The 15,951-nt window shown below is 39.1% G+C and overlaps 1 protein-coding gene across 1 annotated transcript in view; it reads left to right on the plus strand.

The window, feature by feature from the left end:
• Positions 1-15,951, plus strand: part of RELN (reelin) — a 535,801-nt gene that overhangs the window by 478,667 nt on the left and 41,183 nt on the right. The window contains exon 47 of the mRNA XM_061197622.1: positions 15,317-15,457. Coding sequence (XP_061053605.1) covers positions 15,317-15,457 — 141 coding nt within the window. The remainder of the gene's footprint in view (positions 1-15,316; positions 15,458-15,951) is intronic.

Raw genomic sequence — 15,951 nt, forward strand, 5'->3', positions numbered from 1 at the left:
AATGGAGTCTATTTTCTGTCAGTCAGACTACTGTAAATATAGCAGTGAGTGGTATCATATAAATGGATGTAGCACATAAATGTGTATTAAAATTACTGTCTGCTTTTGAAATTTTATTTTGAACAGTATCTTGAGAATTATCACCTGGAACGTTCTTTTATGTGAAAAACAATTTTAAATGCTCCTTCATTGTGTCTTTAAGAAATGACAGTGGCTTAATAAAACTGCCTGGTAGATGCTGGTAGAGAAGTTAAGTCTAAACTATCTGTGTATTTGCGCTCCTGCTTGAGTAAAGCAGAGAACTCACCTTGCCTAGTGGGATAGTGTTACATGCTTCTCTCTCTTTTCACCATCTAAGTAGAAAATGGTAATCAGTTGCTGCCGTTAAGAAAGAAGCAAAGCCAGCAATGCTGTCTGTGGAACAGGAGTTATAGTTTGGGCTCATTATTGTTCTCTCGCCTCCCCACAAATGAAGAATGAATAAATCTTCCTAGCAAATGATCGTAAAATTCAGCCATTCATCTAGGGCTTAACTTTCCTGGGATTATCATAAATGGGATGGGTTCAGTTACTAACAGCCTAGGGCTCCTGTACAATTGCTGGCTCAGGGGTGCAAGACTATATTAACTGTCAGCAGAGTTGCCAAGTTTAAATGAGATACGTGAGATTTTGTTGCTCGTTAAAGGTATTGCCATGCATGAATTATTAAGGCCATCTTAATAAGTAAAATAGAAAAAGAAAAACTCTATTAAGGTGGTAGTCTTTTAAGTCATTATGAATTCTGTGAATTATTACCCAGCTACTTGGTAGCGTTTTGCAAACAAACGACATTCTAAGATATACTCCAGCTCGTCATTATGCCCTTGAGTCTTTTACTCAAGAAAAATAATTAATCCTCATCTTTTAATTTATCTTTTGTCTCTTTCACATACCCATAAAAATTTTGACCCTTTCAAATGATACTTGAAAAATCTGATGAGCATGCATTTCATCTTGTAATCATATTGAAAATATGCAGCTTGTTTATTATATTACCCTCAAAGTTCATGTTGTACAATGGTCTTAAAGGCAACACTGCTTTATAACAAGGCCCTTTGGGTAATTCAGAAAGAAACGAGCATGACTGGAACCCAAGCCAGACCCCCTTCTAACTGTGCTTTGCCATATGCCAAAGATCATTAGAACAATGTACCAGACTCAGAGCACTTTGCCTCAAACTCAGGATAGCTAATCTATACTATATCTGCTCTTTCATCCAGTTGCTTTTTAAATGTGGTGCTTCCTTATTCTGAGTTGAACTTACTGCCTCAACATCTGCAAAATACTGGGACATCAGTGTTTATGTCATCTGCCAGGACAGAATTGAGGATTTTAGTTTGTAGTTCTTCACTATAAACAAACATGATGCTGACAACTTAAAGCCATGTGCTGAGTAGGAATTAAAAGTGACTGTGACAATGTGCCAATTGTAGTTTGTCCACTCACTTATCATGTGACCTAAGAGCTAGGCTCCCAGTATTGTTGGCACAGTGGTGGAAACAGTCAACGAGGTTGGGTGTCCACAAATTGACATCAAACTGTTAACCAAACTGAAATGACTAGTAGTCATCAGTAGTGATTATTCATGCACTAAGCCATTCATTAAACAAGTATTTTTTAAGTATTTCATTATTACCTAGGTCTGTGTGAGAGGCTGAACTTAGCCCCACCTCAAGGAACTTTTAGTCTAGTGCGAGAAAGAGGTATTAACCAGAAATCACTAGTAATCAGAGAAGTAAATATGAAATTCAACTCTGATAAGTGATGGAGGATACTTGCATGGTGCTAAGAGATTATACATCATAGAGAGATTTGTCTTGGTCAAGAAGGTCAAGGAACACTGTCTTGAGAAAATAATTGTAGTGTGATGTGAAGGAAGGATATGAGTTGACTAGGAGAAGAGTAAGGGGAAGAGTGTTCCAGGTAAGGATAATACCCTATAGTAGGAGGAAGCAGGCATATTTGAGATGCTGATAGAATGGATCAGACACCAAGAGAGAAAGTGGAGTGAGGTGTAAGATGGTGTCAGACCATGGAGAGTCGGTCGTACTAAAGATTTAGGGGTTTGTTGGACTTCCCTAGTGGTGCAGTGGTTAAGAATCCACCTGCCAATGCAGGGGACATGGTTTCGAACCCAGGAAGATCCCACATGCCATGGAACAGCTAAGCCCGTGCGCCACAACTACTGAGCCTGCGCTCTAGAGCCCGTGAGCCACAAACAAAGGAAGCCCGCGCACCTAGAGCCCATGCTCCTCAACAAGAGAAGCCACCGCAATGAGAAGCCCGCGCACCACAACGAAGAGTAGACCCTGCTCGCCACAACTAGAGAGAAAGCCCGCGTGCAGCAATGAAGACCCAACACAGCCAAAAATTAATTAATTAAAAAAAATAGATTTAGGAGTTTGTTATATGGATGCTGGAAGCCTGCTAAAATGCTTGGGGTTGGGGATACATGATCAGATTTGCATTCAGAAAAGCTTATTCTAACTGGAGAACAAATTGGGGAGGATAAGAGTAGATGTAAGGAGGCCCTTAAAGAGACAGTGACTGCTGGTAGCTTAGACTAAGATGTGGCAGACATGACGAGAAGTGAAGAAATTCAAGAGAAATGGAGGCAGTAACATTGAGCTTAATGATGAAATGCATGTGAGACAGTGAAGGAAAGGGCAATGCTGAAGATGACTCCCTGGTCTCTGAATTGCAAAACTGAACGGATGCTGGTGCTTTTCATCAGGAAAGCAACAGTGAGACTAAACACAAGATATATCACACTGTGCTCCAGACATTGCTCTGTTGAAACCTAAATAAATTGGGGTAGATAGAATCATAGTCTGTAATCCTCCCCATATACACTGGTGAAGTTAGATCTTCGTGAAAGAAAGAAAGAAAAGAAAAAGACCAGAAAGCATTGCAGTTTAGTGGAGGGCTCCCAGTTTTCAGCCCTGTGAGCTTCTAAGCAAGTCATTTCACGTCCCTAAGCTTCAGTTTCCTTATCTGAAAAATGAAGATTTTTTTACCTTATAAAAAGCTAATCAATGTGCCTGGAAGTGTTTGGGACATTGTAAACATTTACTGAAATGTAAGTCATTTTTACTTTTATGAGTTAACTACATAATCACATTTGTTAACCGTAGCTCAAGTGTATTACCAGACTTCAGTCAGACTAAGAAGTCGTCCTCAGTAAACAAGAGTGAGCCTAGGGCTTCCCTGGTGGCGCAGTGGTTGGGAACCTGCCTGCCAATGCAGGGGACACGGGTTCGAGCCCTGGTCTGGGAAGATCCCACATGCCGCGGAGCGACTAAGCCCGTGAGCCACAACTGAGCCTGCGCGTCTGGAGCCTGTGCTCCGCAACGGGAGAGGCCGCGACGGTGAGAGGCCCGCGCACCGCGATGAAGAGTGGCCCCATGAAGAGTGGCCCCCGCTCGCCGCAACTGGAGAAAGCCCTCGCACAGAAACGAAGACCCAACACAGCCAAAAAATAAATAAATAAATAAAATAAATATAAATAAATAAATTAAAAAAAAAAAAAAAAAAAAGGTACTGCAGCTTCCATTTAAAAAAAAAAAAAAAAAGAGTGAGCCTATAGTAATGGTAGGATGCTATCTTAAGTTTCTGCCCTGGAGGAGGTTACAATCTGGTTATGGGAAAATAAACAACTTAAAAATAATACATGCTGAGTATAATTTAGAGCTTCACTGAGGAATGGGCTGGAAATGCTGTAGGTACTGAGAGATGGGAGACAGTGTTGAATGCCAGAGTTAGGGATTCGGGAAAAGATGGGCCCTGGCCTCAAAGGATGGCTAGGACTTAGGTGGGTAAGGAAAAGAACATCCTAAATTAGGGGAACAATGTGAACAGGGCATGTGAGCCTGGGAGAAGCACAGAGGTTGCTGATTAAACAGGGAGCTCATATCTGGAAGTTACGGGAAGTTGTTTGTTAGCAGAGTTGGGGTAATTTATAGTAAGCATTGAAGCAAGGCAAAGGGGTTTAGACTTGTAGGGAAAATGAACTATGGTGGGTTTTGAGCTGAGACTATTCTTCCAAGAAAAAAAAATTGGAGAAAAGAGAGACTCAGGTAGGAGAAAGACAAAGGCATTGTGATAATGACTGTACATGGTAACAAGGGTCTGGGCTACAGCTAACATGAGGGGGATGAAGTAGATATTATAGGACATTTCAGGGAAAGAATTGATAAAACTCAGTCACTAACTTCTTCTCCCTTGCACACATCAAAAGATGACTTTAAAGTTTGAAGCCTGAGAAAGTGGTGAGAAGAAGAGAGGAGTGAGCTGAAGCTGATTCCAGGAGGGACAGTATGGCAGATTTAATCAAAAGATGCTGAATTAAATGTGATGGAAATATCCTTTTGACAGAGCTATGAAGACTGGAGCCCAGGGGAAGATAATAAACCTTGAAGGCATGAACATAGAGGTCATAGGCAATGCTGTAAAACTGCAGCAGCTCTCCAGAGGAGAGCATTTAAAAAGAAAGGATCCCTAAATTTAATAGCAGAATGAGTGGAAATAGCTATTAGAGGAACCAGGAGGATGCAGTCAAGGAGGTAGGAGAATCAGAATAACGTGGTATCCAAAAGCCAAGTGAGAATAGAATATCGAGCAGGGAGAGATGAAATCAGTGACAAATGCTACATAGAGTCAAGAAGAAGAAAGTTTCACAATAAATTTACTAGAGTTTTCAATAAGGAGACAGTCAATGACCTTCAAAAGAACGGTTTCAGTGAGATACTGGAAATAAATACAGCTTGTCTGGTGCCAGAGCCCATGGGCTTAACCACTGTATTAGTACTACATCTTTATTGCTTGCCTAAGAGATATGGTCCGAGAAGAAATAGGAAGGGAGGATGCCAGGCGTTCTTGAGAAAGGCTGAAAAAAATAGGAAGATGCCAAAATCAATTTCATAGCCCCTACTCTGAATCTGCCTCCTTCTCTTTACTAACCCCAGACCTAAAAATAAAAGGTGGCTCGAGTGGCATGGTTCTTGAAATGTCACCTGAGAACCAGGGTGAGTCAATGGAAGGGCAGGTAACCCAAATCCACCAAGAAAGGTGGGGTGTGGGAGCTGCCACTGGAAGGCTCAGGTGTGACTTGGCTATTTAAAGTCACAGTTTGAAAATGATCCATTCTTTTCTACTGGCCCTAATGACCTGGCTGATACCACTGTCTTTAAAGATTAACTACTACACTTTGGAAGCCAGGTGGTTTTAACCACAGCACAGAAGCTATTCAATGTGTGCAGGAAGTTTAAAGGAATGGTGATAAGCTCAAGAAGGGGCAAAAAGATTGTGGAAGGACTGGAGTGATGGACTGGGATTGGAGGAGTCTGTACCTTTTGGCAGGTAAACAGATTTAGAGTAGGAGGATATTTTTCAATGATATTCCCAACTACTGTAACTGCAAAGAAAAGGTCTTATTCTAAAAAAACCAAATAACTGAACATAATATTTGTTGGGTTCATCATGGAGAAATAGTCAAGGGAATTACAAGTTCTTTTTTTTTTTTTTCGCCATTTATTTAATTAACAAAAGGAGAGAAAGAAAAACACGTTCCAAAGTTAAAATGCTGATAAATGACAGAAAATTCACACTGAATCACCAGCTTCTATGCTGTATAATGTTGTCTTTTTTTTTTAACATCTTTATTGGAGTATAATTGCTTTACAATGGTGTGTTAGTTTCTGCTGTATAACAAAGTGAATCAGCTATATGTATACATATATCTCCATATACCCTCCCTCTTGCGTATCCCTCCCACCCTCCCTATCCCACCCCTCTAGGTGGTCACAAAGCACCGAGCTGATCTCCCTGTGCTATGTGGCTGCTTCCCACTAGCTACCTATTTTACATTTGGTAGTGTATATATGTCCATGGCACTCTCTCACTTTGTCCCAGCTTACCCTTCCCCCTCCCCGTGTCCTCAAGTCCATTCTCTACATCTGCGTATTTATTCCTGTCCTGCCCCTAGGTTCGTCAGAACCATTTTTTTTTTATTCCGTACATATGTGTTAGCATACGGTATTTGTTTTCCTCTTTCTGACTTACTTCACTCTGTATGACAGACTCTAGGTCCATCCACCTCACTACAAATAACTCAATTTCGTTTCTTTTTATGGCTAATATTCCATTGTATATATGTGCCACATCTTCTTTATCCATTCATCTGTCGATGGACACTTAGGTTGCTGCCATGTCCCGGCTATTGTAAATAGAGCTGCAATGAACATTGTGGTACATGTCTCTTTTTGAATTATGGTCTTCTCAGGGTATATGCCCAGTAGTGGGATTACTGGGTCATATGGTAGTTCTATTTTTAATTTTTTAAGGAACTTCCATACTGTTCTCCATAGTGGCTGTATCAATTTACATTCCCACCAATAGTGCAAGAGGGTTCCCTTTTCTCCACACCCTCTCCAGCATTTATTGTTCGTAGATTTTTTGGTGATGGCCATTTTGACTGGTGTGAGGTGATACCTCACTGTAGTTTTGATTTGCATTTCTCTAATGATTAGTGATGTTGAGCATCCTTTAATGTGTTTGTTGGCAATCTGTATATCTTCTTTGGAGAAATGTCTATTTAGACCTTGTGCCCATTTTTGGATTGGGTTACTTGTTTTTTTTGATATTGAGCTGCATGAGCTGCTTGTATATTTTGGAGATTAATCCTTTGTCAGTTGCTTCATTTGCAAATATTCTCTCCCATTCTGAGGGTTGTCTTTTCATCTTGTTTATGGTTTCCTTTACTGTGCAAAAGCTTTTAAGTTTCATTAGGTCCCATTAACTTATTTTTGTCTGTATTTCCATTTCTCAAGGAGGTGGGTCAAAAAGAATCTTGCTGTGATTTATGTCATAGAGTGTTCTGCCTATGTTTTCCTCTAAGAGTTTTATAGTGTCTGGCCTTACATTTAAGTCTTTAATCCATTTTGAGTTTATTTTTGTGTATGGTGTTAGGGAGTGTTCTAACTTCATTCTTTTACATGTAGCTGTCCAGTTTTCCCAGCACCACTTATTGAAGAGGCTGTCTTTTCTCCATTGTATATTCTTGCCTCCTTTATCAAAAATAAGGTGACCATATGTGCGTGGGTTTATCTCTGGGCTTTTTATCCTGTTTTTGTTTCTGTTTTATCCTATAATTCTGCTTTTGTGCCAGTACCATACTGTCTTGATTACTGTAGCTTTGTAGTATAGTCTGAACTCAGCCTGATTCCTCCAGCTCCACTTTTCTTTCTCAAGATCACTTTGGCTATTTGGGGTCTTTTGTGTTTCCATACAAATTGTGAAATTTTTTTGTTCTAGTTCTGTGAAAAATGCCATTGCTGTTTTTTTTTTGTTTTTTTGTTTTTTTAAATATAGTGTCTGGACTGGGTCCTATCTGTAGACATTCAGATTTAATGGCCGTGGGGTGCGGCTCAGTCATTGGTACGGTTTTTTTGTGTTTTGTTTTTTAATTAATTTATTTATTTATTTATTTTTGGCTGTGTTGGGTCTTCGTTTCTGTGCCAGGGCTTTCTCTAGTTGCGGCGAGCGGGGGCCACTCTTCATCGCAGTGCACGGGCCTCTCAGTATCGCGGCCTCTCTTGTTGCGGAGCACAGGCTCCAGACGCGCAGGCTCAGTAGTTGTGGCTCACGGGCCCAGTTGCTCTGCGGCATGTGGGATCTCCCCAGACTAGGGCTCGAACCCGTGTCCCCTGCATTGGCAGGCGGATGCTCAACCACTGCACCACCAGGGAAGCCCCGCCATTGCTGTTTGATAGGGATTGCATTGAATCTGTAGATTGTTTTGGGTAGTATACTCATTTTCACAATGTTGATTCTTCCCATCCAAGAACATGGTATATCTCTCCATCTGTTTGTATCGTCTTTAATTTCTTTCATCACTGTCTTACAGTTTTCTACATACAGGTCTTTTGTCTCCTTTGGTAGGTTTATTCCTAGGTATTTTATTCTTTTTGTTGCAATGGTAAATGGGAGTGTTTCCTTCATTTCTCTTTCAGATTTTTCATCATTAGTGTATAGAAATGCAAGAGATTTCTGTGCATTAATTTTATATCCTGCTACTTTACCTAATTCATTGATTAGCTCTAGTAGTTTTCTGGTAGCATCTTTAGGATTCTCTATGTATAGTATCATGTCATCTGCAAACAGTGACAGTTTTACTTCTTTTCTGATTTGTATTCCTTTTTGGGGGGGGGTGTGGACCATGTTTTTTGTTTGTTTGTTTTTAAACTTTGGGTTTATTTATTTATTTATTTATTTATGGCTGTGTTGGGTCTTCGTTTCTGTGTGAGGGCTTTCTCTAGTTGCGGCAAGTGGGGGCCACTCTTCATCGCGGTGCATGGGCCTCTCATTATCGCGGCCTCTCTTGTTGCAGAACACAGGCTCCAGACGCGCAGGCTCAGTAATTGTGGCTCACGGGCCTAGTTGCTCTGTGGCATGTGGGATCTTCCCAGACCAGGGCTCAAACGCATGTCCCCTACATTGGCAGGCAGATTCTCAACCACTGTGCCACCAGGGAAGCCCTGTTTGTTTTTTTATTTTATTTTTTTAGCATCTTTATTGGAGTGTAATTGCTTTACAATGGTGTATTCCTTTTATTTCTTTTTCTTCTCTGATTGCTGTGACTAAAACTTCCAAAACTATGTTGAATAATAGCGGTGAGAGTGGGCAACCTTGTCTTGTTCCTGATCTTAGTGGAAATGGTTTCAGCTTTTCACCATTGAGAATGATGTTGGCTGTGGGTTTGTCATATATGGCCTGTATTGTGTTGAGGTAGGTTCCCTCTATGCCTACATTCTGGAGAGTTTTTATCATAAATGGGTGTTGAATTTTGTTGAAAGCTTTTTCTGCATCTATTGAGATGATCATATGGTTTTTATCCTTCAGTTTGTTTATATGGTTTATCACACTGATTGATTTGTATATTGAAGAATCCTTGCATTCCTGGGATAAACCCCGCTTGTCATGGTGTATGATCCTTTTAATGTGCTGCTGGATTCTGTTTGCTAGTATTTTGTTGAGGATTTTTGCATCTATGTTCATCAGTGATATTGGCCTGTAGTTTTCTTTCTTTGTGACATCTTTGTCTGGTGTTGGTATCAGGGTGATGGTGGCCTTGTAGAATGAGTTTGGGAGTGTTCCTCCCTCTGCTATATTTTGGAAGAGTTTGAGAAGGATAGGTGTTAGCTCTTCTCTAAATATTTGATCACATTCACCTGTAGAGCCATCTGGTCCTGGGCTTTTGTTTGTTGGAAGATTTTTAATCACAGTTTCAATTTCATTACTTGTGATTGGTCTGTTCATATTTTCTATTTGTTCCTGGTTCAGTCTTGGAAGATTGTGCTTTTCTAAGAATTTGTCCATTTCTTCCAGGTTGTCCATTTTATTGGCATATAGTTGCTTGTAGTAATCTCTCATGATCCTTTGTATTTCTGCAGTATCAGTTGTTACTTCTCCTTTTTCATTTCTATTTCTGTTGATTTGAGTCTTCTCCCTTTTTTTCTTGATGAGTCTGGCTTATAGTTTTATCAATTTTTTTATCTTCTCAAAGAACCAGCTTTTAGTTTTATTGACCTTTGCTATTGTTTCCTTCATTTCTTTTTCATTTATTTCTGATGTGATCCTTATGCTTTATTTCCTTCTGCTGACTTTGGGTTTTTTGTTTGTTTGTTTCTCTAATTGCTTTAGGTGTAGGTGTAAGGTTAGGTTGTTTATTTGAGATTTTTCTTGTTTCTTGAGGTAGGATTGTATTGCTATAAACTTCCCTCTTAGAACTGCTTTTGTTGCATCCCATAGGTTTTGGGTCGTCGTGTTTTCATTGTCATTTGTTTCTAGGTATTTTTTGATTTCCTCTTTGATTTCTTCAGTGATCTCTTGGTTATTTAGTAGTGTATTGTTTACCTCCATGTGTTTGTATTTTTTAGTTTTTTTCCTGTAATTGATATCTACTCTCATAGTGTTGTGGTTGGAAAAGATACTTGGTATGATTTCAATTTTCTTAAATTTACTAAGGCTTGATTTGTGACCCAAGATATGATCTATCCTGGAGAATGATCCACGAGCACTTAAGAAGAAAGTTTATTCTGTTGTTTTGGGATGGAATGTCCTACTAATATCAATTAAGTCCATCTTGTTTAATGTGTCATTTAAAGCTTGTGTTTCCTTATTTATTTTCATTTTGGATGATCTGTCCATTGGTGAAAGTAGGGTGTTGAAGTCCCCTACTATGATTATGTTACTGTCGATTTCCCCTTTTATGGCTGTTAGCATTTGCCTTATGTATTGAAGTGCTCCTATGTTGGGTGCATAAATACTTACAATTGTTATATCTTCTTCTTGGATTGATCCCTTGATCATTATGTAGTGTCCTTCTTTGTCTCTTGTAGTAGTCTTTATTTTAAAGTCTATTTTATCTGATATGAGAATTGCTACTGCAGCTTTCTTTTGATTTCCATTTGCATGGAATATCTTTTTCCATCCTCTCACTTTCAGTCTGTATGTGTCCCTAGGTCTTAAGTGAATCTCTTGTAGACAGCATATATACGGGTCTTGTTTTTGTATCCATTCAGCCAGTCTGTGTCTTTTGGTTGGAGCATTTAATCCATTTGCATTTAAGGTAATTATCGACATGTATGTTCCTGTTACCATTTTCTTAATTGTTTTGGGTTTGTTTTTGTAGGTCTTTTCCTTCTCTTGTGTTTCCCACTTAGAGAAGTTCCTTTAGCATTTGTTGTAAAGCTGGTTTGGTGGTGCTGAAGTCTCTTAACTTTTGCTTGTCTGTAAAGGTTTTAATTTCTCCATCAAATCTGAATGAGATCCTGGCTGGGTAGGGTAATCTTAGTTGTAGGTTTTTCCCTTTCATCACTTTAAATATGTCATGCCACTCCTTTCTGGCTTGCAGAGTTTCTGCTGAAAGACCAGCTGTTAACCTTATGGGGATTCCTGTATATGTTATTTGTTGCTTTTCCCTTGCTGCTTTTAATATTTTTTCTTTGTATTTAATTTTTGATAGTTTGATTAATATGTGTCTTGGCGTGTTTCTCCTTGGGTTTTCCTGTATGGGACTCTCTACGCTTCCTGGACTTGCTTGACTATTTCCATTCCCATATTACGGAAGTTTTCAACTATAATCTCTTCAAATATTTTCTCAGACCCTTTCTTTTTCTCTTCTTCTTCTGGGACCCCTATAATTTGAATATGTTGGTGCATTTAGTGTTGTCCCAGAGGTCTCTGAGACTGTCCTCAATTCTTTTCATTCTTTTTTCTTTATTCTGCTCTGCGGTAGTTATTTCCACTATTTTATCTTCCAGGTCACTTATCCGTTCTTCTGCCTCAGTTATTCTGCTACTGATTTCATTTTTAATTTCATTTATTGTGTTGTTCATCATTGTTTGTTTGCTCTTTAGTTCTTCTAGGTCCTTGTTAAATGTTTCTTGTGTTTTCTCCATTCTGTTTCCAAGATTTTGGATCATCTTTACTATCATTACTCTGAATTCTTTTTCCGGTAGACTGCCTATTTCCTCTTCATTTATTTGGTCTGGTGGGTTTTTACCTTGCTTCTTCATCTGCTGCACATTTCTCTGTCTTCTTATTTTGTTTAACTTACTGTGTTTGGGGTCTCCTTTTCACAGGCTGCAGTTTCGTAGTTCCCGTTGTTTTTGGTGTCTGCCCCGAGTGGGTGAGGCTGGTTCAGTGGCTTGTGTAGGCTTCCTGGTGGAGGGGACTGGTGTCTGTGTTCTGGTGGATGAGGCTGGATCTTGTCTTTCTGGTGGGCAGGGCCACCACATGCTAGGCATCTCTGCCATCTCCCAACTGCTGGGAAGATCTCCCCCGCCTTTAACAGTCATCAAATTACTGCCCCCTCCACCACTGACCCCCAGCCCCTGCCCGACCACTCTCAAGATGTCTCCTATTTGATTCTTTCTGGCCACCTTTATTGCTGCCAATTAAACATTCTTTCAGTAAAGGTTTATGAAGCCCCATCTATAGGAGTCACCAACAGTAAAATGGTAAGTAAGGAGAATAATCCAACAGAGGAAACTACGCATAAATAGGCACTTTTATTAAAAGGTGATAAGAGCTTTAATAAAAGGTGATGGATTTGTCAGAATGGCCATCATCAAAAAGTCTACAAATAATAAATGCTGGAGAGGATGTGGAGAAAAGGGAACCCTCCTACACTGTCGGTGGGAATATAAATTGGTGCAGCCACTATGGAGAACAGTATGGAGTTTCCTTAAAAAAATAAAAACAGAGCAACCATGTGATCCAGCAATCCCACTCCTGGGCGTATATCTGGAAAAGACTAAAACTCTAATTCAAAAAGGTACGTGCACCCTAATGTTCATAGCAGCACTATTACAATAGCCAAGGCATAGAAGCAACCTAAATGCTCATCGACAGATGAATAGATGAAGAAGATGTGAGATATATATATATATATACAATGGAATATTACTCAGCCATAAAGAAGAATGAAATAATGCCATTTGCAGCAACATGGATGGACCAGAAGATTATCATACTAAGTGAAATATGTCAGAAAGAGAAAGACAGATATCATATGGTATCACTTATATGTGGAATCTTAAAAAATGATATAAATGAACTTATTTACAAAACGGAAATAAACTCACAGACATAGAAAACAAATTTATGGTTATCAAAGGAAAAGGGAGGGGGGAGAGATAAATTAGGAATTTGGGAGTAACAGATACACACTACTATATATAAAATAGATTTTAAAAAGTACCTACTGTATAGCACAGGAAACTATAGTCAATATCTTATAATAAACTATAATGGAAAAGAATATGAAAAAGAACATATATTGGGTTGGCCAAAAAGTTCGTTTGGGTTTTTCTATAAGATGTTACAGAAAAGCCCAAACGAATTTTTTGGCCAACCCTATATATATATATATATATATATATATATATATACACATATATATATATATATGTATATAAACTGAATCACTTTGCTGTACACATGAAACATTGTATATCAAGTATACTTCAATTTAAAAAAATTTTAAAGGTAATGGAGCATATATAAAATATTAGGGGAACAAGGAAATCTTATTACTTGCCCACTATCTATGCACACTGAAGATATAAAACAATATTCCTTGAAGGAATACAGAGATATTTCCTGCCCTTCAGAAACATATAGTCTAAAAGACAGAATAAATATGTAAGTGTTGACTTGTTATTAAAATCCAAGTAATGATGTGCTATGGAAAATATGATATTCCACTATGTTATTTATGAGATGTTGCTGCATGTAACAGGCATAGCTATTAATAAACTTAGTCATTAAAAATTAACTGGTGAGCAGAGCACTGAGTTACACAACCACAGCGGGGGCATCTTCATATTACTTACTCTGAGAATACCAGCTCCCTGCACCTTAGAGCACCTACTAAGGGCTAGGTGCTGTACACTGAGTGTATAATGTTAAACAAAAAGAGATTAACCCTGCTCCCTTACAACTTTTCTGAGGAAGAGACAGACATTTAAGAAATACATATGCCAATAAATATATGACTACAGATGTGATAAATACTGTGAAAGGAAAAGAACCATTTGCTATGGAAGAAATGTAGTTTTTAAAGGGATCTGAAAGAATATTTCTCTATGAGGACCTCACATTTCCTCTGAGACCTGAAGGACACACAGAGGTTAACCAGGCAGAAAGGAAAAACATGCCAGCAGAAGGCAGGAAAGAGTTTGAGGAGCTTCAGGAGCTGAGAGGAGGAGCAGGGCTCCAGAAGTGAGGCTGAGGGACTAGAGGAGAGGGCTCAGCTCTGGCAGAGCCTTGTGGGCCAAGGAGGAGCTTGGGATTGAAGTTAAATGCAATAGGAAGTGACAGGAGGGTATTAGGTAGACGTTTCTCTGCTGAGACGAACAGATGGGAGCTGGCGAGCAAGACAGGTTATGGAGAAATGAGTGCATAGATGCTCAGTAAACAAATATCAAACTGAACGATTTATTTTCAGAGTGAAGATTTGAGTTCTGTTGTTTCTTTTCTATTTTCTAAACTTAATATAAATGCGTTCAATTGGAAAATTTTAAATCCTTGCTGTTATTTGGTCTTTGGTCCTGCCTAAAACAGGTATCTTTCAGTCAAGTGGTTAGCATATCTCTTAATGAGAAAAGTATATAAATCCATAAAACAAGAGTTGCTTTGGCTAATTATTTCCTCCAAGGTCTTTGAATGTTCAAGCTCACTTGAGCCTCAGGCATTGTTTGGATTTTACTGCCATCTAGTGTCCCTAAACACATAAGTTTATTTGTCCTTATGAACAAGACTCTCCCCCAAGCTGTGCAAATGAGCTAATATATATTCTCCAGAGTGGGAGAATCTCTGTTTGGATTTTATTTACATTGCATTTAAATCAATGTAAAATAAGTCTGGTCTTACTATCCTCTCTCTTCTCTGTCCAATTATCTTATCTAGGGTTTCACTGATCCTTCTGATATACACCCCCAGTCTTCCTAAGGCTCTCATTGTGAGAATTCCTCATAAATGCTGACCAGTATGCCTCCTGTACAAAAGTGTCTGGCCTTAGGGAGCACGTAGGAGTTGAAATCCTCTCCCCGACTCAAATGCAGAGGGGTTATGACTGCTCAAGGACAAACATCTTTTCCTAAAATGCAAATACAACTTGGCAGTAGCCCTGTTGTCCCTCCACAATGATTTCCACACAAAATTCAGGGCTCACTGGTCCCATGAGGCTACTGATTTTAGCATTAGTTTTAGTATCTGTTTCAGTCTGTTTTTACAAGGCTCAGAAAGCTCCTTGGCCTAAAATATTGGGTTGGCCAAAAATTCCCTTCAGCTTTTAAGTAAAAATAAAAGACACATTTTTTTATTTTCACCAAGAACTTTATTGAACAACGTATTCACCGTTTTGTTCCACTACCTTCTGCCACGCTGATACGACAGCTGTCACAGTAAAATCTAACAAAATTGTTTCAAATGAAGTTAAAGACAACTAAGCGGTACTAGAGCCATCTTACGGAAAAAAACGAATGAACTTTTCGGCCAACCCAGTATGTTCTCAAGCTATTGCAGTTCAGTTTGGTTTGGTTTTCTTAATCAAAGTTTGGCAAAGAATTGGCCATAATGAATACATTTTTTGGAACACAAGTGAGGATGTACGTGCATTTGTGTAACACTCCTCCATGCGCTTGTTCTAACGTACCGGAACACGTTCTCTTGTCCACCACATCCTTCATTATAATTCTCTTTTTCTTCAAAGGTCCCAAGCCACTCGTTTCCGTTGGCATCAACCAGCTCCTTTTGACAAGCAGCAGACGTGGGCAATAGATAATGTCTATATCGGGGATGGCTGCACAGATATGTGCAGTGGCCATGGAAGGTGCATCCAAGGAAACTGTGTGTAAGTAGGTTTTTTTCTTCCTTTTACAGAAAGTTCCTGACTCACGTTCTGGCCAGGAGATTTTTCTGAAACTGGTTTTTTAATCACTTCCAAGCTGCCTTAGGTTATATTGATACATTTTTCCTGAAATCTGACCTTGAGCTAACTATGGAGTTTATGGCTATCTTTGTTCTTGCTTAGAGATTAGGAACTGAACAATAGCTATCTTGTAGGGGGAAGGCTCAGTTATAATTGACTTGTTTTATTTTCTTCTATGTTTCTGTGATACACCTGAGCCTTGAAAAAGACATTAGAAGAAGTTCAGGAGTTCAGTATGTTCTGACTGAAAATAATACATCATAAATATTTTTCTCACTTAGGTCTGAATGTATGTAGTGATATGCCTTACTTGTGGTTTGAATGGTATTCCTGTGGTATTTGCATAAGGAAGTATATAAATGCCTGATCAATTTGCCAGGTATATTTGATGGAGAGACCTACAATTTTACTCAGAG

This window comes from Eubalaena glacialis, chromosome 8, assembly GCF_028564815.1.
Source record: "Eubalaena glacialis isolate mEubGla1 chromosome 8, mEubGla1.1.hap2.+ XY, whole genome shotgun sequence".
NCBI classification, from domain to species: Eukaryota; Metazoa; Chordata; class Mammalia; order Artiodactyla; family Balaenidae; genus Eubalaena; species Eubalaena glacialis.